General features: G+C 39.5%; 1 protein-coding gene across 9 annotated transcripts in view; it reads right to left on the bottom strand.

The window, feature by feature from the left end:
• Positions 1 to 21,464, bottom strand: part of Kmt2c (lysine methyltransferase 2C) — a 219,907-nt gene that overhangs the window by 8,767 nt on the left and 189,676 nt on the right. For 4 of the 9 annotated variants that reach the window (XM_038321056.1, XM_038321062.1, XM_038321057.1 and 1 more), the window contains 14 exons: positions 18,110 to 19,825; positions 14,488 to 14,700; positions 13,613 to 13,777; positions 12,118 to 12,259; positions 11,845 to 11,992; positions 9,901 to 10,079; positions 9,665 to 9,801; positions 8,618 to 8,867; positions 7,365 to 7,504; positions 6,842 to 6,949; positions 3,874 to 4,990; positions 2,944 to 3,080; positions 1,381 to 1,523; positions 948 to 1,116 (listed from right to left, as the gene is read on the bottom strand). In XM_038321056.1, the coding sequence (XP_038176984.1) occupies positions 948 to 1,116; positions 1,381 to 1,523; positions 2,944 to 3,080; positions 3,874 to 4,990; positions 6,842 to 6,949; positions 7,365 to 7,504; positions 8,618 to 8,867; positions 9,665 to 9,801; positions 9,901 to 10,079; positions 11,845 to 11,992; positions 12,118 to 12,259; positions 13,613 to 13,777; positions 14,488 to 14,700; positions 18,110 to 19,825 (4,764 nt within the window). The remainder of the gene's footprint in view (positions 1 to 947; positions 1,117 to 1,380; positions 1,524 to 2,943; positions 3,081 to 3,873; positions 4,991 to 6,841; positions 6,950 to 7,364; positions 7,505 to 8,617; positions 8,868 to 9,664; positions 9,802 to 9,900; positions 10,080 to 11,844; positions 11,993 to 12,117; positions 12,260 to 13,612; positions 13,778 to 14,487; positions 14,701 to 18,109; positions 19,826 to 21,464) is intronic. The other 5 variants (XM_038321060.1, XM_038321059.1, XM_038321061.1 and 2 more) reach the window with 5 other exon arrangements.

Raw genomic sequence — 21,464 nt, 5'->3', positions numbered from 1 at the left:
GTGATAAAGAGGGCCTGATGCTAGGCACATTTGCAAAATGTCTAAGAACAAGAAGATTCTAGAAACTACCAGTAAGGAGCAAAGAGCTTGCACTAAACTTGTAAGAATCTCTACTGCACACAGAAACACTGCTTTCCAGGAAGAGGCTGGAACTTGGAGGAAGATGGGGTGAGTTAACAGGATTTTATGGAAGCGTGGATCTGAGGATACAAATCGACTTAGGAACTGATAGACACTATTAAAAATGTAAAGAGCTTGGGGACTGCAGAAATTTGCAAAGTAGGAGCTTTATAATTCCATTCTGGGACAAGTGAGATGTTGATTAGACATGTCAGTTTTAAGATCATAACTCAGTAGGTGAGGACTACAAGTTTAATTTTAAATGCTTACATTTAGATACTCCACTGTCTAGCAGGAATGTGCAATGATTTCATGACAGGGAAGTGCTTAAAAGATATGACTTTCAAAGCTGCAATGTCATATGAAAGTATTTATTGAGTTTTTTATTTGTTTAAGACAGAATCATCTTGGAACTTGTGATCTTCCTGGCTCTGCCTTTCAAGTGCTGGTATTTATTTTTACTTTTCAAATGTTTGTAAACAGATCTACTGAGCTGTTCAAAACTCAGTGTGTGTGCAAAATCCTGTTTTCCCCACAGTCTTTAATGAGATATAAAGAGGTAAAGTCCCAAGGAATACTTTCTACTCGAGGTGGTCCAGCACTATGTTCTAAGGCTACAAAACCATAGTCCTCATGTTGAAAACTGACAAGGCAGAACACAATTCTCAAAGTGAGATTCCAGAGCTGGGATTAGTATACACAAGGACCTGGGTTCAAGTCACAGAACCACAAAAACAGAAAGCAAAACAACCCCCCACCCTGCCAAAAACAAAACAAAACAAAACAAAAACCAACCAACCAACCAACCAAAACAAAACATTCCTCACCTGGATCCTAGACCGGGCCAGATATACATTAGATTTCCATTCAGTCTTCATTCTCCGGTACTGTGATGACTTGGAGTGGACAAACTGCTTACTGTAGGGTGCGTTCAGCTCTCCAGTGACTGTGCTCTGAAATGACTTTGAGGTGCTGGTGCTATTCAGGGTGTGAGGCCTACAGATGATGATGTGCCAACAGGAAAATAAAAGGACAACTGAAGATATCTCTGAATAGTGTGAAAACCAAGCCAATTAAAAGTCTTACTGACAGAAACACACAGAAAGCTGCCTAGCAGAGACACAGTGCGTCTTCTGAAGTTATTAGGCACATACACAGCCAGAGACAGCAGGGTTTGTAAGCAGCAGACAAATTAAGCACAAAACCCACTAAAGTGCCTAGAAACCCTGGGCTGTACTATGTGAAGATGAAACAAGATACCTTAACACAAACCTCTTGACATGGGCGCTCATTTTAGGTTCAGAACGAGCACAACCTGTGGGGTTAACAGCAAGGGGTAGCTCCATGAGAGGATTTCGGCCATATCGGAAGGTGTAGTTTTCACATGCTTCAACCCCAGGTAGCTTAAAAAAAAAAAAAATACACAAAAAGGTAACTCATCTGGCCAAGGATATAATCTACAGCTGGCCAAAGATGACCCAGAGTGAAAACAATTTAGAAATGTTTTCTTCCCCATCTGTGAACTATTTACTATGATGAGCCTGCACTCATAACTATTTGAATAATGTATAAATTCCAAAGTAAAACTTGCTAAGTCCAGACCACCTTTTCTTGAGAAGATAAATTCCCAGAACCAATACACCAACCAAAGCCTTCCTACATGTGAATTAGGGTCTGATGTTTCAGTTTACAATCAGGAAGCAGTGGTCACAACCTAGTGAATGTTATTTGTCTGGATGCTGGAGGTCACCTATGTGGTTTAGTTTCTGGATGACTTCTCACTTCTGTCAAATGTGATCATAATATGAGGTGTCACTCTCTGTTCTAACAGTATTAGTGGGAAATGAAGGTTTACTAGGAAAGTAACTGATACGTCCAAAGGTTGTCTTTCCTTTTCCTTTTTTAAAAATAACTTACTCTATTTATTTCTGTATGTATTTATGGAGGGGAGGGGAGGGGAAGAGAGGAAAGGAGAGGAGAGTGGGGGGAGAGAGACAGAAAGAGAGCTCAAGTGTATGTGTATATACACAAGTGCCAAAGTGAACCTCTGGAAGACAGAGGGCAAACTGTGGGAAGCTGGTTCTTTCCCTCCACCATGTAAGTCTTGGTGGTTGACTTATGGTTGTGTCAGGCTTAGTGGCAGTGCCTTTACCCACTGGGCCATCTCACTGGCTTGGTCTTATTTTCTACAACACTTTCCCATCTATCTGTCTGTCTGTCCATCTGTTCGTTCATCCATCCATTTATTCATTCATTTATTTACCAGTTCTGAGAGTACCACCTAGGCCCAAAACAATCAAGGCCAGCACTACTGAACTAAAACCTTTATTTTCTTTTACTTTCTTAAAACTCTGAGATAGGGTCTCACTAGGTTACTCAGGCTAATCTTAAACTTATACGTCTACTTGAACATCCTAGATATCTGCAATTATACACCTTCACCATCAGGCCTGGCTCTGAAATACATTTCTCAACTATTACACAGATTCATTGCCAAACACACCTACATTCAGTGCTGCTGTAACCTACTGTTCTCTGGGACCACCCGCCCCTTGGACAAGAGCAGAAGAATGTCAAGAAAACTTAAGAAAAGGGGGAAAATATTCTGTAAAACACTACAACTTCATCAGACCAAGGATACATCTTCAACCATGTGAATAAACAGGACATGATGACAAGAACTGCTCCTCTGAGAGAGCTAAGGTCTCCAATTAACCACCCACACCCATTTCCTCATGAGAATAGGTCAGTCCTGGCAAGTAGGAATGTATCCAAGGGGAACACAGTGAGCATGCTGGATCAGGCTGTGACTAGGACACTTACTGATTCTGCTATCCGTGCCACTGCGGAGACAGTCAAGCCAAACAAGTCCTCTCCTCTCAGATACGCAGGGAAAAGCTGCAGCATTTCAGAGTTCTTCCTCACACACGCCACAGGCTCCAAAATTTTATCCCAAACATCTATATATGAACAAAAAAATAATTTTTATGGTGTATTTCCTTTTAGCTAAACAAAAAGAAAAACTGAACACTGTTCAAACCCAAGAGAGGGTGAAGAAGAGTCTTTCATAAAGACCTGGATAAACCGGTTGGCCAGCAACGTAACAAAGATGTTTGTTAAATGTCAGCAACTGAAGACTCACTGAAATCTGGGGGTAAATTATGCCACCTTAAGACACCAAACAGTAAACATGAAAGAATTCAGTGAATTCAACTGGATATGTAACAAAGAAAACACTTAAGTTAAAAGTGACTAATTCCATTAGCAATGGCTACAGATAGGCATTCTCTCAGATGAGAATTAAAACACAAAACTGAAAGTTTCTTTGGAAATATCTTTAGACTGTTCCATATTTTTAAAACCATGAAAACATTTAAAAAAAAACTCTTTAGTACTTTTTACATCAATAAAAATGAAAAGATAGACATGTCCAAGAGTACAAAATCAAGTTTCTAATTCCCAGCTCTAAATCTGAAGCTGAGATAAGATAATATCTTAACAATCCTTTAGATATATGGTCTCTGCTTTCTAGTAATTGACCCTGAGAGGGGCTCTAAGGTAAATGACAGACAGGTCTTACCAATTCTTCTGTTCAAACCTGTATAAACTTTAGAGCAAAGAATAAAGTGGTGTAATAAAAAGAGGCTAAGATTTGCATTGATAAAAAAAATTCTCATGAAATTATCATGGAAAAAACAAACACTTGACACGAAACATTCATTTGTCTTACAACAGCAAACAAGTAGATCTTACCTTTAGGCGATGAATCACTTAAGACCAGGTCTTCATGGCCTTGCTCTACAATCCTGATGACAAATACTGGCCGCCCATCTTTCTCCTCAATGGAGCACAGGTAGCGGCAGCGCCGGTTGGCATAGCGTGTGCTCCAATATAACCGGCTGGCTTCATATCCCACTGGGAAGAGTGCTTTAGGAGAGTGGAATGCTTGCATCTGTTGTGGAAGCAGCTGACCTATGGTGTGGAAGATGAGGCTTCCAACACGAAAGGTATGGTCCCGTTCTCCCCGCTGCACAATGCTAGCAATCTGTCGCACTTCATCGCGTTGTACATAGACCCTCCTGAAGACTGCAAAGTAACTCAACTCTTGCTCGTGGATTCCCTTTGGTTTGTGCATGGGGCAAAGCATTGTTTTGTCCTTAAAAAACATGCATTGTGCTTTAATGGCGCAAGTAAAATGATAAATGTTGGTGCATCGAAATCTGTGACATCCACTGGTGGCACCTGTCTTATGACAGAAGACACATTTCATTTGTAGTCCTCTCCTCAGAGCTAGTTCGACATTTATTAAGGCACCAGCCTGTGTCTCATAGACCTCTGTGGACCACAGAGCACAATTCAAGTGGACCCACAGGTCCAAGTCAAGGTTGAGCAGCCTTGCTGGTCCATCTGTTAGCCCATCACCTTCTTCATGACAAAAGCAACACTTTCGATAATCTTTGGGCACAGGATCAGGTTTAAGAGAAGTGCCCAACTTCCTTAGAAACTCATCAATTTCATCCTCACAAGGTGGTTTAAAGGTCCCCTTGGGAATGACAATGTGAATACTCCACTTCTTCCACTTCATTCCTCTCCACTTCTTATTTAGTGGTCTACAATCTTCAAGCCCACCATGAACAGTCCTCAGCCGAGGCTTTAACTTGACTGTCACCTTGAGCTCATCAGGCTTAGACTCTACTTTGGCTGCTTCAAAGGCTGGAGGGAAAGTTATGGGAGATGATGGAGGAGGAGAAGCTCTTTCCTGGAACTGAGGGAGACAGTGTACATCCAAAGTGGAGATGTTATTGCTGTAATGGTGAAATGCTTTGGAAGGCTCCTTCATAGGGGACTGTGGCAGTGGAGGAAGGCATTCCTGGGCAGCAAAAAGAAACCATGAGAAAAAGGAAGGATTCACATGTTCTCAAAGCAATTCTAGTGAGAAGTTTAATAGTATATGAATTAAGGCATAGAGGTGAGTGAATTTTTAGGTATAACAAGTAGACCGGAGGATGGTTATTTAGGGGTAACAGAAGATGAAGATAAGGGGCAAAGGGGTCTCTGTGACTTTCCTACAAAGTCACAATTTGGAGAATGTTCTGCTCTTGAACTTTCTTGGGACATCCCCTTCCTAACAGTAACAAAACAAAACAACAACAACAAAAAAAAAAACCCAAATTTTTAGAACTAATTCAATTTGAACAACAGATCAATGTTTTTAAGAACGTGGCAGCATCACCTAGAAAGAATTCATATCTATTCATCTATTTTTTTGTTTTTGTCTGTTAATCTTGGACTTAATCTACTAGGGTGAAAGAACAGAAAGGAAAGGAGAACCTTGCCGGTGAGTAAATAACTTGGATTCTCTGAGTCCCTCAGCTGAGACCAGCTGCTCAAGGAGTTGGGCTACGTGAAAAGCACCAGTACCTCTCAGGTACGGGGTAGCCCATCAGAATCTGAACAGTAAAGCCTTATGTTCTCCTCTGCTTACATCCTTATCCTAAGAGGCACCTCATATTAAATAAATGGGCTACTCTATCCACTTAAGAAGCTACATGATAAAAACCCACTTCTACTCTCTAGGAATAAATTTTAATTAAAAGCCTAAATTTGTCAGCTTGGATTATATTGTACTAGGGATTAATACATGTCAAAAAGTAGTGTTTTTTTGAATACTCTTTTGTAAGAGTCACGTTAATAAAATTATCTTGAAGCCAAAACGAGTGGCAGTATTATTTACAGGATTTTTTTGTTCAAAATACATCATTAAGATGCGTCATTTGAACAACTACATTAATTATACAGAGAAGCTGAATATGCACAAAATGGTTTCTAGTACAATGCAAGGATAGACAAATTTTTTTAGAATCCCTACTGACCAATAAAATAAAAGTATCAATCTTTAGTAAAATGTTTGTAATTAGTATAATGCAACATTCTACTGAATTCTACACTCTTAAAATGTAGTTGAGTTAGGGGATAGTAAAGATCAGCAGTTAAGAGCACTGGCTGCTCTTCCAGAGGGCTAGAGTTCAGTTCTCAGCATCCACATGGTGGCTTATGACTGGTTGTTACTCAGCTCCAAGAGGTCCAATGTCCTCTTCTGGCCTCCAGAGGCGCCATACACATGACATACATACACATTCACACTACATATTTATACATCTATATAAAATTGAATATAAGAAAAACACAGAATTTTTTAATGAAAGCATAATTAATCTGTATATGGTGGCGCAAACTTGTAATCCCTGCACTCTGAAGGCTTAGACAGAAGGGTGACTGAGAGTTGAAGGCCATCTTGAGTTACACAAAAATACTCTTTCTCAAAATAAAAATAAGATAGATGGGCAGACAAGCAAGGGTCCCAGGCAAGAGGCCAAGGCAGGAGGATTATGAGTGCAAGGCAGCTCAGTTAGACCCACCTCAACAATCAAAAATTAAAAGAGGTGCAGGAAATAACTTAATGGTAAAGTAGTTGGCTAGCAAGTATTGGGCCCTAAATTCAACCCTCAATACCACTAAATAAATGAGTGTTAAGATGTAATTTGCACCTTCCCACTTTTTGCCGAATAGGTTATTTAATAGGATAAATATAGTTGAAGACTATTTCAGGCTTATCTGCCAACTCAATCAGAATCTGATCAGGATTATCTACAAGAGCTCTCTGAGAAAGAGACATGTAACTCGGGCAGAAAATCCCTCTCTAATACTTTGCTCACTTTACCTTGTTTTCTGGGTTTTTTGCTTGTGCAGTTGATGAATAAAGAATAAAGCAGTTATTACTACAAAAGACAATATCCTTTTCCATCCTTTTGGTGTTCTCTCGGGAACCCTGAAAAACAAAGGGACATATGTGGGACCTCAATAAAACGTAAGTTAATGAAACTAGTAACCCCAAGGACTGCTAATTCTCAGATGATATTCAAAAGTGAGTGTCTTCTATCTTCCAATTGTGATGGCACTGACCCAACATTTACCCTTTGACAGCCAGAGCTATAAAGACCAATGTCTTTAAAAAACAACAACACAGAAACTACGCTGTTCAAATCTCCCTGCATTTAAAAACTGTGTTCCTCATCAATAAACAATTTAACAGTGTGTTGTAGCTATTTGGTTTGAAGCCGAACACACCTAATAGGTATATTGTGTAATTGTATATTGTGCCCCATAAAACACTCTGTTCTGTTACAGGAGTCATTGCCAACAGCACGGAGGTGGGGTGGGTGATTAGAAGAAGAGTAAAGTACCTTGTTCACAAAGGTCAGATCTTTGAAAGACTTCCGCACACCACTACCAAGAATAACCACTTTGCAGTGACAACACCACTGAGGTCGGAGTGATGCACTTTCTGCTATACCATGACTGGAATCTTTATGTCCAGAAAGACCTACAGGCAATGGACTTTTGTTAGCAATTAAAACAGACCAAAGACACAAGCATTACACAGTATAAAATTAAACTATAAACAATCAATTACAACATGGATTATTGACTTACTTTATATTATGCTTTAATGAAAATCTTCTAAGTTATGGTGACCAGGCATCTAATATTTGACACTAAAGTAGAAATAAAGGAAAACACCTACTCCCAAATAACTGGAAAAGAAAGCTAGCATGAAAAAAATCAAACAAAAGCAAAGCACTAAGATCCTCAAATGTGTATAGGGCATCAACAGAGACCAGACCCACTTTTTGACAGGTAAGGTGATACTGCAAGTTCTGTGGGAGATAAAGAGCAATGGGTACAAATGACTTATATGACTTACAGCATCAGAGGGAAATAAGAACCAAGGTATATTCTGAGTAAGGACTGAGGGATCAGAAGAGCAAGTCTACATATACAGAGTGCATCTCCTAGGATAGAGGTGAAGATCAAGGCAGAAAATGGAAGGAGAAATAAGAAGCAGCCAGTAGATAAGATGGCAAAGAGTCCAAAACTTTAACATAGGTGACTTTCAAAAAGAGTTCAAAGATGAGAATGGAGAAGCAACCAGATTCTAGAAAAAGTTTGGGGCAGACAAAATACTACAAGGAATCTGGGGGATGAGGAGGAGGTGGTGAGAAACAGGGCTGGCACACAAGATGCCAGTGAGCTAGAAAAAGCAACTTCATGGCAGGCCTGAGGAAGATGCACTAGTTCTCAGCTATGGGGATCTAGGAATCCCTGTGGAAAGAAGAAGGCCCTGCAGAGGGCGTATAAAGGCTAACTGAGGAAGTGACAGTAACAGCAACCGAGCAGAACAGACAAACAAAATACTATCTATGGCCTCATCTGCAGTCAGGGCTACAGACAGTCTTGAGGCCAGCCTGATGCCATAGGCCAGAGCACAGAAATTCACATCCTGTCACAGAAAACAACAGCCAGAGAAGGTTAACTTATCAAAGACTACACACCAACACATTGCTTATTATTTGTTAAAAATTAAATCAAAATTTCAAAAGAGTAGGCTTTTTAACTGAGAATGGATTTGGAGTTAACAAAAAGCTCACTAGCTCACCATTGCTTGTTGGAGGAAATGGTACATTAGGCTGCTTCAGCCGGTAAGAGCTTGCTAATCTGGGAGAATTTGCAGATCCTGGTGGAGGCCCACGAAGAAGCAAATGCTGTCGATACTCCAAACCTGGGTTTACTCTGTGGCTACTGACCAAACCCATGGATGGAACATCTGGAGCATTACTAACCTCATAGCTGTTAGGAATTCTCACGTGAAGAAGGTCAGAAAACGCAGCCACAACACTGCTAATGTTCTGAAACAAAATTTAAACACTGTGTTACTCACCTAGAAGTGAATTACTGAGAAATTAATACTTAGGATAATTCTATCTTCAGGATTATATACAGTATGAAAAACCCCAACTACTCTTAGTTAAACTATTTTCATAAACTAATATACAAACAAAGCTTTCATAAAAAGTAATCTTCAGGGTTCCAACTAACATTGGGATTTATAAACAGAAAATGATTCTAGCTACCTTAGTATCTGAAAGGCCTAAAAGACACAACAACAGGAAATGAGACGGCCCTCATGGTATTTATGGGAAAACTCCTATCTAGCTCTGGCAAAAAGTCCAACATGGTCCACAACAGTTTTGCAGACAACCAAAACAAGTCTGACCTTCAACAGAATGTCTCTATAAAACTTCACATTTTTAAAACAAGTCCTTGATAGATCATTAAGTGTTGTCGGCATCAGCTGCCTGTAGAAAGTTTCTACTGCTTTTATAGACTCAGCTATTGACTATGGTTTTTCAATGGTGAACTTTTACAACATGGAAAGTTGTGGAGTACTTCTCTCTAGAGTTCTCTAAAACACACACCCTTTTACAAGAGTACATGAACTCTCAGCTCCTATTTTTATGCCCTGGCTTAGTTCTCAGATAAACGTTTTAACAGTACTAAAGAACAGCCTGGATATCTGAAGTGACTCTCTACCCTACCCGTATCTTTTGTTTTGCTACCCCAAATTCTGTTTCACTGTGGGTCACTGATAGAGCTTTAACAACAGGACACTCTCTACAGCACAAGATGTGATGCCATCTTTTACCTCAGCAGCTGTAGGATGCAGGGTGATTGCTACAGATATAAGACCAGATCTGGGACCATTTGGGGATGAACCAAAAGGTGAAGTAAAAAATAAAGTGCCTGGCTCAGTTTTGATGTCATTTCTTCTTGATTCTGAACCTAAAAAGGGTGGGGGAGAAAAGAGTGGTCATAGCTTCCAAAGTCAAAATATTTACAATAGTAACTTGATAGACTAAATTAATAAAGCCAATCTCTTACTTTTCCCAGAAATGCTTGGAAGAATTGGAATGATGGGGGATGGCACTGGTTCCGGAGGCTCTTCTTTCACCAATGACAGATCTGGGTACCTGTTCACCTCCATACCAACCACACTCTCAGGAGAAGATGAAGGAACAAAACTGTCAGGAGTGTCCCGTTCACCATAGTGATCCTGTATCCTGAAAGAGGAACACACACATCCCTATGTACATTTTCACTGGGTTTTCTCGCCAATCCACAAGTACCGCAGGAAGGATACTCTCAGCAATAGCAAAATCATAGCAGCAACTAGACCAGTTATTCCTCTGCTAAGAAAACATAGTAGATACGTTTACTACAAAACAGTACAAATGCTATTCCTTTGACAAAGCTTAAGATGGAAGCTGAGGCCTGCTAGAAGGAGATATTCAGACTACAGCATAGCATGGGAAACTGATACCTTGGCAAAAAGAAGAAGTCACTGAGACTAAGAGACAGGCAGGGGTTGTACTGAACTATTCAAGTTTATATTTGAGTCACACCTCATGTGACTACAGATACATCTTTACTGCTGTATAGAGTGGCAAGATGAGAGAAAACAGTTAACTGTGGTGCTGTAGGCACTTAATTTTCTTAAATAATAAAACACAGTGGTGGGGACGAGGGAGTACAGACTCCTTTGTCTCAGCCAAGGTTCTTCCTGGTTTACCAGAAAGATGGCGAGGCTTCAAGCTAAGAGTATGGAATGTTGCCATGAATCTTCTAGCTTTCATTTCTTCTACTCATACTTAAAAAGAAATGAAAAGGGCTGCTGGGCAGTCATATAAAATCCAGGGAATAAACAGACATTGTGTTAGATCACCAAATACATACTCCCGAGTATGATTCTTTCCCAAGGCTGGAAAGAATGTCACTCTACTGATACAGTTGGGAATTCTTAGCTGTGAGGTAAAAGAGAAAGGAGACATGGATTCCAAACCCCAACAAGTGACTCTTCCAGTGGTCACAGAACAAATTCTATCCTGTTCATGTGTCCAGTGACAACTTTTCTCCATAAAGGAAGACATTTAGACTAAATGGACATCTCAGAACACAGACCCACCAGTTTTTCTACAGAGATCAAAGTCTAAAGAAGTTCATACAGACTCTTAACTAGTTGGGGAGTAAAATTATCTTCTAAGAGAGCTGATTCCCCCAGCAAGATTACTAGAAGCAAAAGAACTAATACAAATTGGTGAGGAGCTTCCTGTAGCAAAGACACATTCTTTTCCATGATAGCACTCTGATATCTATGATGGTTGATCTCTAATTTTAGATATCTACAAGTATCAATAAATCCAACAAATCCCACAAGCAGCTTAAAAAAGGAAACTTTGAAATACTTGGTATGGAGGTTTTCTCATAACTTTAATGTCATGGTGTATAATGCTTAAGTTATGAAGACATTAAAATGCACAAACTAATTACACTTTAACAGTAATGATGCCTTGGGCAGTTTATATTGAAGAGTACTTTATACTTCAAAAGTTTTTATATACTATATAGTATATTTATATATACTATATATACTCTATACTATATAGAGCACATATTATATACTATATAATAGTTCAAATAGTATATACCATATATTGTACATATATACATAGTAATATTTATACTACATACTACTCCTAAATACATTATGCTAAGCACATATTTTAAAAGGAGCAACTAATTTTTAAAAGTAGCTTATAAGGCCGAGAAATGGTTCAATGGTTAAAAGTATTGGCTGCTCTTCCAGAGGACCCAGGTTTAATTTCCAGCGTGCACAGTGTGCTTATAACCTGAAACTCTAGTTCCAGGAATCCAGTGCCCTATTCTGGCCTCTGTGGAAACCAGGTATGCATGTAATACTCAGACATACATGTAGGCAACAGACACACACACACACACACACACACACACACACACACCAGCATTTACCTTAATTCTTCATGATTATTATGAGGTGGTGTTGGAAGTGAGGCAGGAACATCCACTGTCTTTGGACCTTGAGCAATAGCTCGAGCCAGCAAGTCATCCTGAGGTCTGAAAGGCACCTGAAATGGCTTCGGTCCTAAAGTTCTGGCAACTAGAAAAGCAAACAAATAGAACCAAAGTATGTAGGGCAAAGTTGATGGAACTGTATAGTTCTGTGGACATTTTGATATACACAGCTTTCAAAAGAAGACTCTTCAGTGGTGTAAGTTATCATACCTTCATGGCTCACCAACACGCCAGCTTTTCCAGCAAGTTCTTCAGTCGTTGCAAAACCATTTGCCATCTTCTGGCAAGCCATAGGAGGTGGTGTAGGAGGAAGAGAGGCAGGGGGTGTTGGAGGATTACTTAAATTATTCTGCTGCAGGAGACCAAAAAATTTTAAATTATATGCTACTGAGCAAATATGCATTGACCTGCTAAAACCTAATTCTGTGAATTTTTAGCACAAGGAAGCAAGACTATATGAAACATAATCCAGAGGCATTTCCATTTCCAAATGCACAAGAATAAGCACACACACACACACACACACACAGCCATGAGGTTATAAGAATGGGATCTTGTTACCCAATTGCCTACTTGGCCCAGCTTGAGCATTCAGCTTTGAAATGAAGAACCCAATTTTTGTTACACTTAATTTTATTTTATGTAACTTTTCTTAAGTTTCATGATTACAACAACCAATGAAAAGCAGCTTTAAAATTGAATAAGTTGCAAAAAAAAGCAGTTACATATTCCTTTACTCAACTTTCATTAAAATATATCCTACTTCTATAGAAATGCAGAGCTTGTCATCTTTAACCTATAATTGCAATTTACATTTCAGATGAGAACCTGGACTATCCAAGATCTCTAAAAGAAGTAAAAAGAGAAAAAAATTACTTAAGATACCAAATATACTAAGAAATACAACTGATTTTCAGTTATCTCTCTCAGCCTTCCGTTTGTCACCAATTTGTCATTAGAGTCTTGGGTCTCCCCAAGGAGTGCTGGCGTCACCCTGTAATTACACATAATAGTGCAGTGCAAGGGGAGACTGAGGGAAGCAACACTGAAGAGCAGTCTGCACTGAGGAGTTCTAACTGAAGACCAGGCCACGAGAACACCAAAGGGAGCATAGAGACAGTCATCTTAACAACAGAAGAATAGCCACCAGGAAAACAGACACTCTCACAGATTTCTCAAAATAATTGCTTTGTTTAAGTCAGAGGCGAAGTAAAGTGATCTTACAATGCAATCATAAAAATATTTAAGAAGTAATATTAACTTGATTGACTTTATGCTATTTTGGTAACCTAAGAATTAGTGCATAATTTCAATTAGCACCTAAGTTATTTGATGAAATATATTAAAGCTTTTAAAATTCATTTTCCAAGGTAAAAATCTAACCATACCCTTTATTCCCACTATGTACCGTCAATTTGATTCATTTTAAGAGTTAACAAAGGTTACAAGGAAGGAAAAACGTGTTTCCTCAATATGGAAAAATACAATGGATATTTTCCATCATTTGTATTCTTATGCCTATGAAATTTCAAATATACATATTAGAAACACTTAGCCAGATACACTTTGAATCTTCTAGCTGACCCTAACTTTCAGTGAAACTTGGGAGACTTCATGTAAACTAGATGCAAAACTAAGCCACACTCCTCAGTAGTGGGAAGCTCTCCAGCGTGAAGCAAGGCGGCACCCTGGCAAAGAAACATACCTTGTAGATCAACTGAGAATAGTAGTCTGAGACCCCTTCAAGGGCGGCACTGCCAAAAGTTCCTAGAAGTCGAGTCCCACTATTAAATTGGCCACTGCCATAAGGAAGAAAGTGCGCAAAGTTCACTCCAATGATCGGTTCCATTAGAGGGAGCAGAGAGAGCTGCTATTAAAAAACACATTTAAAAGTAATGTACATGATTAACAAACATGGAAGTGTTTTGGGGCTTCCTAAGACCTGAAGTCAAATAAGGATTGTGAAAAATAAGACTTAAAAATTTCAGGATTCAAAATACTGGAAACTACAGAATCTCTGGGATATATGTCAAATAAGTTTTATTCCCATCTGTTAAAGAGATGCCAACATGTGCCTTACCAAGAAACATGCTCCTTATCTTTGTTTAGTAAGAACCAGGCCATGAACTGAGGCCAGGCACCGCCAATGGGAATGGGGGTTGGGGGAAGTGTGAGGTGTGTCCCCTCCCCACATTTGTAAAACCGGTTACAAAGGTATAACAAGCAGAGTTTAAATGAGAGTCCATGGCTGCATTTCTTTGGGTCCAGAGTCACAAGAAATGGGGAAACAATGCTTTCCTGCTGTTGAGGCTGCTCCTTTTGAACATACATAAATCTTGACCATCATCTACCAATCCATCTACTGGAATATAAATCTCAAGTGCCAATAAGATAAAGTGCAGGTTTGCTAGCAAACAAGGTTTATTAGTTTCCTTTCCAGATGCCCTTTATCCCTGAGCTCTCTTTTTAATTAGGAACTAACTGCAATTGTAATAAAGTGAAAGCTTCCATTTCATAGGGCTGAAAAAGCACTTGCTCTCTCCCCTCCTGGAAGTGGCAAGGGCTGTTCTGACAGCTCACCTGTTTCAAGTGGGTGAAGGAGTCAGAGCTGGAATACACAGCCTGCTTTTCCTCTTCATCCTTCTTCCTTTTCTTTGAGCGAGGTGCTGCTTTCTCCCCCGTCCTCTGAGTCCGTTTACTTCGCTGTTTCTTGGTTTCACTTCCTCCATCTGATTTTGGCAACTGGTTGTTGCCACCTCCAAAACCACCTTGCATTTGAGCCCCCAAAGTTTGCTAATGTAATTGGAAAGGTTAAGAAGTAAGTAACTACCCACATGTTTGATTCTTAGTTCATGCTAGACCAGCTCCATCCTGTGACTCACATTTCTAACATGGTATCACATGTTAAGAAGGGAAGTTACACAGTGAGGTTTTCTGAAATAATTGTTCCCCCTTCCCTATGCATTCAGGCATATTAAAATATGAAAAAGAGCCAGCCTCAGCATTGTAGGGAAGTTTGAAACTCCTAGAAAGAATAATGAAGTATGACTCCTCACTATCTACGCTGAAGTCAAGGAGGCACCAAGCCAAATGACTGAGCAGCTTTGGTACATTTACTTGTACCAAATTATTGTGCCTTGGTGATTTATTTTTGATCCCCCATGAGAGCTAGGAACTGTTGAAATCTGAGATCTGGAGCTAATTCACAGGTTCCAGGAACATTTTCAAGCCCATGCATCTGAGGTGAGAGAACAGCTGCTAGAAAGTAGTAAGATGTCAACTGACCCCTCAAACTAGTGCCAAATACTACATGTGAATGAAAAACCTAATGGCTATATACTTAGTCAAAAAAAAAAGAGAGAGAGAACACAGATGATAGCAAATTAATCTTTTTTTTTTGCTTTTAAAAAGATATACTTATTTTGTTTATGGAAGTGTGTGGGTGTTTTATCTGTATGTATACATTGTATATATACCATATGCATGGCTGGTGCCTGTGGAGGTCAGGAGAGCACTGATCATCTGAAACTGGAGTTACAAATGGTTACAAGCCACTATGTGGGTGCAGAAACTAAACTCAAGTCCTCTGCAAGAATCCATCTGTGTCTAGCTTCCTTTCCTTTCCTTTTGCCTTCATGGTTACGAAGAAGTGAGAGTAATACAGGCCTTGAAAAAGGTTTTAGCTAAGACTATAGGTACCAATATCAAAACAGGAATATTTTTCATGCTTTATTTCTAAAATTAATATTAGTGGCTTGTTACTGATAACTATAGTTGCAAAACTTAGTAAATCAATTCTGTGTATAATGTTTGAATGTTTCAAAAAATTATAGTTTCTAGTTATGTTCTAAGTAATATAATATTGATGGCAAAATTATAGATAAAGGGAAATAGGGCAATGATTTTAGCTTATGAGCTATACAGTTTGTCTGAACTATTGGCTCTGGTCTAGTACTACAAAAGCAGCCATATGCTTTCTACAAATGAATTGGCCATGGTTCAATAAAACTTTTAAAATTCATGGACAAATTAAAATTTCAAAAAATTTTCATTTATCACAAATAACTACCTTTTCTTATGTTTCTCCCAACCATTGAAAAATACAAAACAAAAAACAAACAAACAAACAAAAATAACCAACCCATTCTTAGCTCATACAAAGAACGGAGGAGGTTGAAGCAGACTTACATTGCCTGTGCCTGGGTAGATCCCTGATTCTCCAAGAGTAGTATCAGAGAAACAGAGCAGGCCCTGGTCCAACCTTAAACAAAATGAACCAGCGATCTCTGTCTTACCAGAGCTACCATGATTATGTAAGGAAGCCTGCAGCATTTCCCCAGCACTAGCACATCATATTACCAGGGGACTCTTGATGAATGATATATTCTGATTTTACAACTATAGCAGTACAAGAAATTTGGTATGTTGTAAAACACCCCAGGTGACGTGCATGCTGCTGGTCCTCGAGGAGTGAACTTTTAGTTGCAAAGGCCTACGAATTCTGTAATTGGCTTATGAGAGACTGACCAGGCAAGCATGTTAAGTATGTATACCTCAGCCACTTTAAATGTTTTCAGACATTATCTCTAATTTCCACAATTATCCTAAAAGCCGATATAACTATTTTAAAGTACAAGTAAATTTTTTTTATTTTATTCTTATATTATTTTGATGTTTTGAATAAAAGTTTTATTTTGTAGCTCAGGCTAGCCTCAAACTTGCAGCAATCTTCCTGCCTCAGCTTCTTGAGTGCTGAGATTATAGGCAAGTACCACCATGTACAGCTTCACGTGGTTTTTGTTTTGTTTTAATCAGAGGGGTTTATACCTTGTGCTCATAATAATATATTAGTTTCTGCTTTTTATACTTGACATGTGCCTGCTTTCTGTGCCACTAAACCTTCTTGTATGGCACAAATTTTAGTATGAACATGCTGAAGGCAGATACTATGTGAGTAATGCCATAGCAGATGTGATGTGATCACATGGTCCACCACACACATCTGTGATTGGTCAAGTCAGGAAGTCATCTACAAGATTTCAGAACCAAGTTTCACAAAAGAAAAAGAAATTAGGAAAAGATAGGGGAAAAGAAGTGGGTGCAGCACATGGAACAGAGAGCACAGTGGGTATGGGACCAAAGTCCTGGGGATGAGGGCATTTAGCAATCCCAGAGGCAAAATGCCTTGGAGACAGGAGCCAGGGATTGGGCCTGGGCAGCATATTTACTGGTAACAAACAACTAGAAAAGCACAACCACAAGATGCACTGTATGCATGCATGAAACTCTCAAAGAATAAATTAAAAGAAGGAAGAGACCACAACCGCAAATTAGACAAAAGTAGCAACTGCTGGGGCAACGCTCAATGTCTACTGAATGACAGGTGACAACAGAGAAAGATTACAGCCAATCCTTGTAAGAAGACAAGTGTCATCGTTCTTAAAATTGCAAGTTTGGACAAGAAAAAACACCACTGCACTTCAAGTAAAATATGAAAATTACAAAATTCCAACTGAGCAGCACCCCAGGGAAGCTGTGTGAGTGCACTGAACCATCACTATCTATAAAAGACAAGGAGCAAAGCAACAAACAGACCTATTCCAAAGACAGAGAACACCTGCTTGTGAAACACCTTAATGAAGTTCACTGAAATGGGGTTACCCTGTAATCAAAGTGTGTACTGAAAATTGTCTGTCATAGAAATGAAAAGAAAGTCCAATGTTAACACTTAAAATGGGTAGAATATCGATACATAGAAAACTACAAAGATGGAAATAGTATCCACATCTAAAATCGTGTGTTTTATGACACCATAGGTTCCCAATAAGGGTGATCCCTGAGAGTACTCAAGGCAAGTAAGACAAGTGCAGGAATTGTCTTCTAAATTTTAAAGAGGCTAATGGAAATTATGCACTTATAAAGGTTCATACATACTTCTTTTGCTATAGTTAGTCCAATTTGGTTGTGATAACCAGCTGAAAGGCATACATTTCAACAATATGTTTGTTTTATATCACAAGCAAAAAGTTACTCATATATTTTGTAAATACAAGCAAAAACAGGGTTCCATAGAAAATAAAAAAATATTTCTTTAGAGTAAAAAAGCTGCAAAATAGTTTTAAAAATAGTAATTTGTTGATACTAATCCACTAAAATAGCTTGAAAACAAAGGTGAGTTACAGTTTTCACAACTGACACTTACCAATCCTTCTGCTGGGTTTTGCTTCTCAGCCAGTTTACCATCCTTTGCAGAGTTGTCCCCTGAAGACAAAGTGCCCTCAGGCTTCGAGGTGAGAAGGGGAGAGGCCTTTTTATTTTTTAACAAGTGTTTCAGTAGTTCATTTCCTGTATCTCCTTTGGTAACAGGGGCTCCGGCAGAATGGGAAGGACACTGTACTGAGGAAACAGGACCAGACATGGTGTCTTCAATCTTACTACCAGTTTTCTCTTCCACATGGGCCTCCTCCTGACATGGGCATGACTCTGCCTCAACCTTTTCCAGCTTTATTTCTTCAGCTTTGCTGGGGGGTTCCATGGGGTTCTTGTCTGCATCTGAATTAACATGTGTCTGTTGATTTAGAGTTCCCTTTATGAATTCATTGCTAGGAAGTTTATTTTCTGACTCTATACAGGGCTGACCTGCTGCAATACTGGGAGTGGGTGGGCAAACTGGCTCCGCTGCCTCTTGTTCTCTTTGCTGAGGAAGCTCACTGGGTGTGCTCACTGTAGGAGTGGAGGTAGTTTCAGAGATGCCTGGGGTGAGTGGAGCAGTTGAGTCTGAGTGAGGGGTGGACGGTGCTTTGGTGGATTCTGCATCATCATCTTTTTTCTTTTTTCTTGTTCTTTTCTTTTTCCCCTTTTCTTCTGGGATTATGTCAGAATACAACTGAATGAGAGACTGGCTTGATCCTGGATAATTTTGGCCCTGGGTTATAGCAGGGTCTTGGCCACATGGGACATTGCTATTAGCTCCTGGAGGTGTTCCTGATAAAATTGGTGGGAATGGAGGCCTCAATGGGGAATGCTGAAAGCTGGACCCAGAAAGACTTCCGGGTCCTTGCTTAACAGAATGAAAGTTTGGGCTCCCCCCAGGAGCAGACGGTGAATCTGGAACAAAGGAAGGAGGTCCTACTTGCCTTCGCTCATTGGTTTGCATGAAAGTTTGGTTTGGGGGTGAATGAACAGATCCTTGTTGAACATTCTGCTGCTGTAAAACTGGCCCCATCTGCTGCTGGTGTTGTGGAGACTGCTGAAGGGGTCTTGAGGGCTGCAAAAAGTCACAGGGTCTCTCAGAAGCGTAGAACGGCATCTGGGACACAGTGGTCCTGTTGACAAGCTCAGCACTCATCAGACCATGCTGCTCCATCTCCATTCTCTGCTGCAGAGCTCTCTGTCTATCTACTTCTTGCATCAGTTGGACTCGCTGCCTTTCCTGCTGTTCTCGTAAGCGTTCCTTTCGTTCCCGCTCTTGAAAGCTTTCACTGAAAGGGTTGTTGTCATCAAATTCCACTCGAGGTGGTGGTCCACTCTGTGGATTTGCACTTGACACGGCCCCTGGGGCAGGTGCACAATTTTTTATAGATAATTGGGTAATTGGGGGCTGAATCCTAGGAGGGTTAAGGGGGAGGTGGGCAGGAGCACTGTTATGTTGCCATCCAGGTAAACTGGGCATTCTAGCAGGGCTGGAGTGGCCAGAGATGACTGCTGCGTGCTGCTGATGCTGAAGCTGCTGTGGCACCATGGGGAAGGTGGGTTGGCTCATGGTGGGTGGAGTGGCACCTGGAACAAGAGGTGGCTGGGGCTGAACCCCTGGCATAAGGATGGGAGGGGCTAGGGCGCACTGTTGCTGTTGTTGCTGCTGCTGTTTGATCCGATAATCTTCAATCAATTCAGCATGCTCTTTCTGTTGTTTACGAATCTGAAACAATAAAGGTAATTATTACTAAAGCATATATAAGGCAGGTACTATACTAAAATACTGGTTGATAGTTTTGGTGGCCTATTATCTGAGTTAGATACCTGGGATCCATATGATAGAGGTAGATATTCAATTCCTAAACCTTGTGACCACATGTATGCTGTACTACATTTGAACAAACAAAAATATTGAAATATTTTACTTGTGAAAGTTCTTCACATATTAAATATCCACAAAAAATTCAAAACTAATTTTCTGAAATAGGTATTAAATTCATATGCTATTTAAACCACAACAATCTAATGTCATAGAAGTCACATTAATAACTTAATTAATGATTTTAATAATTAATTAAGTAATTAAAATAATTACTAAAGTTGTAACCATTTAATAAGATTTTTTAATTTTGTTTTGCTTTTTGAGAAAGGGTTTTTCTGTATAGCACTGGCTGTCCTAAAATGCACTTTGGAGACCAGGCTGGCCTCAAATTCAGATATTTGCCTGCCTCTGCCTCCTAATACTGGCATTAAAGATATGCACCACCAGATCTGGCTAAAATTCCATTTTTAATTACATAGAACAAAATTTTAAAATAAGAATTATTAGCAAATATGCTATTTCCTCTCTCAGATTAAAAAGATTGGTAAAACGTTAAATTTGACTGGTGACACATTCAAATTATAATTTCTGAAGCCTGTCTAAGCTCTGAAGTGATTATTTTCAAGTTTCTAATTAGATTCCTTTGTTTTGTTGGAAACAGGGTCTCTCTCTATGCAGTCCAGGCTGGCCCCGAACTCAAGAGATCTGCCTGTTTCTCTGCCTCTTGAGTGCTAAGATTAAAGGCGTGCACCATAAACCTGGCTTTATTTTTCTTTGATTCTTAATATATAACTACAAAGGTCAATTAATTTGTTCTTTTAGACAAACATTGTGAAGATGTAATGCATTTTCTGAGGATACCCACCTGCTCATTACAAAGCTCTTGAAGAAGAAAGTTACAAAGTGACACACACACTTTAAAAAGCAGTCATCATATACACTTTGTATTAACATACTTAACCCAGTACTTTTAATAGAAATAAAATTTATGTATTTGATTTCCCAGGCAAGCTAGCATGTATTTTGCAAAATAAAAGTGTTCAGTCTCCTCTCCAGTAGTGTATAACTTCTATCTTTTTGTTCTTTTAATGTTTTGTTTAAATCTGCTTTATGTATGTGTGTGTGCCCATATACAACAGTGTGGGTGTGGCAGTCAGGACAACTTGCAAGAGTGGTTTCCATCCTTCCACCAAGTGAGTTCGGGGGATTAAACTCAAGCTATAAGGCTTGGCAACACACACCTTTACCCACCAAGCCACCTTGCCAGTCCATTCCTACCTCTTTTTGGTCTTTCTTACCAGTTTACAGGTTGGAACTAAAAAATTAGACTAGATTAATGATGGGCAATGGGAGGTACAGAGTACATGGAACAATATCTGGAATATGTGCAGGGTCCTCCATATCTTCTGACATTTGAAGAATGTGATTGGGAATGTGCACACACACATGCATGGAATTCAGGCCAACTTTTAGGGTTGATTCTGTCCTTCCACTAAGGTTCTCAGGCTTGAAAACAAGTGCCTTTATACAATGAAGTTAT

Source organism: Arvicola amphibius, chromosome 2 (genome assembly GCF_903992535.2).
Source record: "Arvicola amphibius chromosome 2, mArvAmp1.2, whole genome shotgun sequence".
In the NCBI taxonomy this organism is placed as follows: domain Eukaryota; kingdom Metazoa; phylum Chordata; class Mammalia; order Rodentia; family Cricetidae; genus Arvicola; species Arvicola amphibius.
This window is presented reverse-complemented; position numbering and strand designations above follow the sequence as displayed.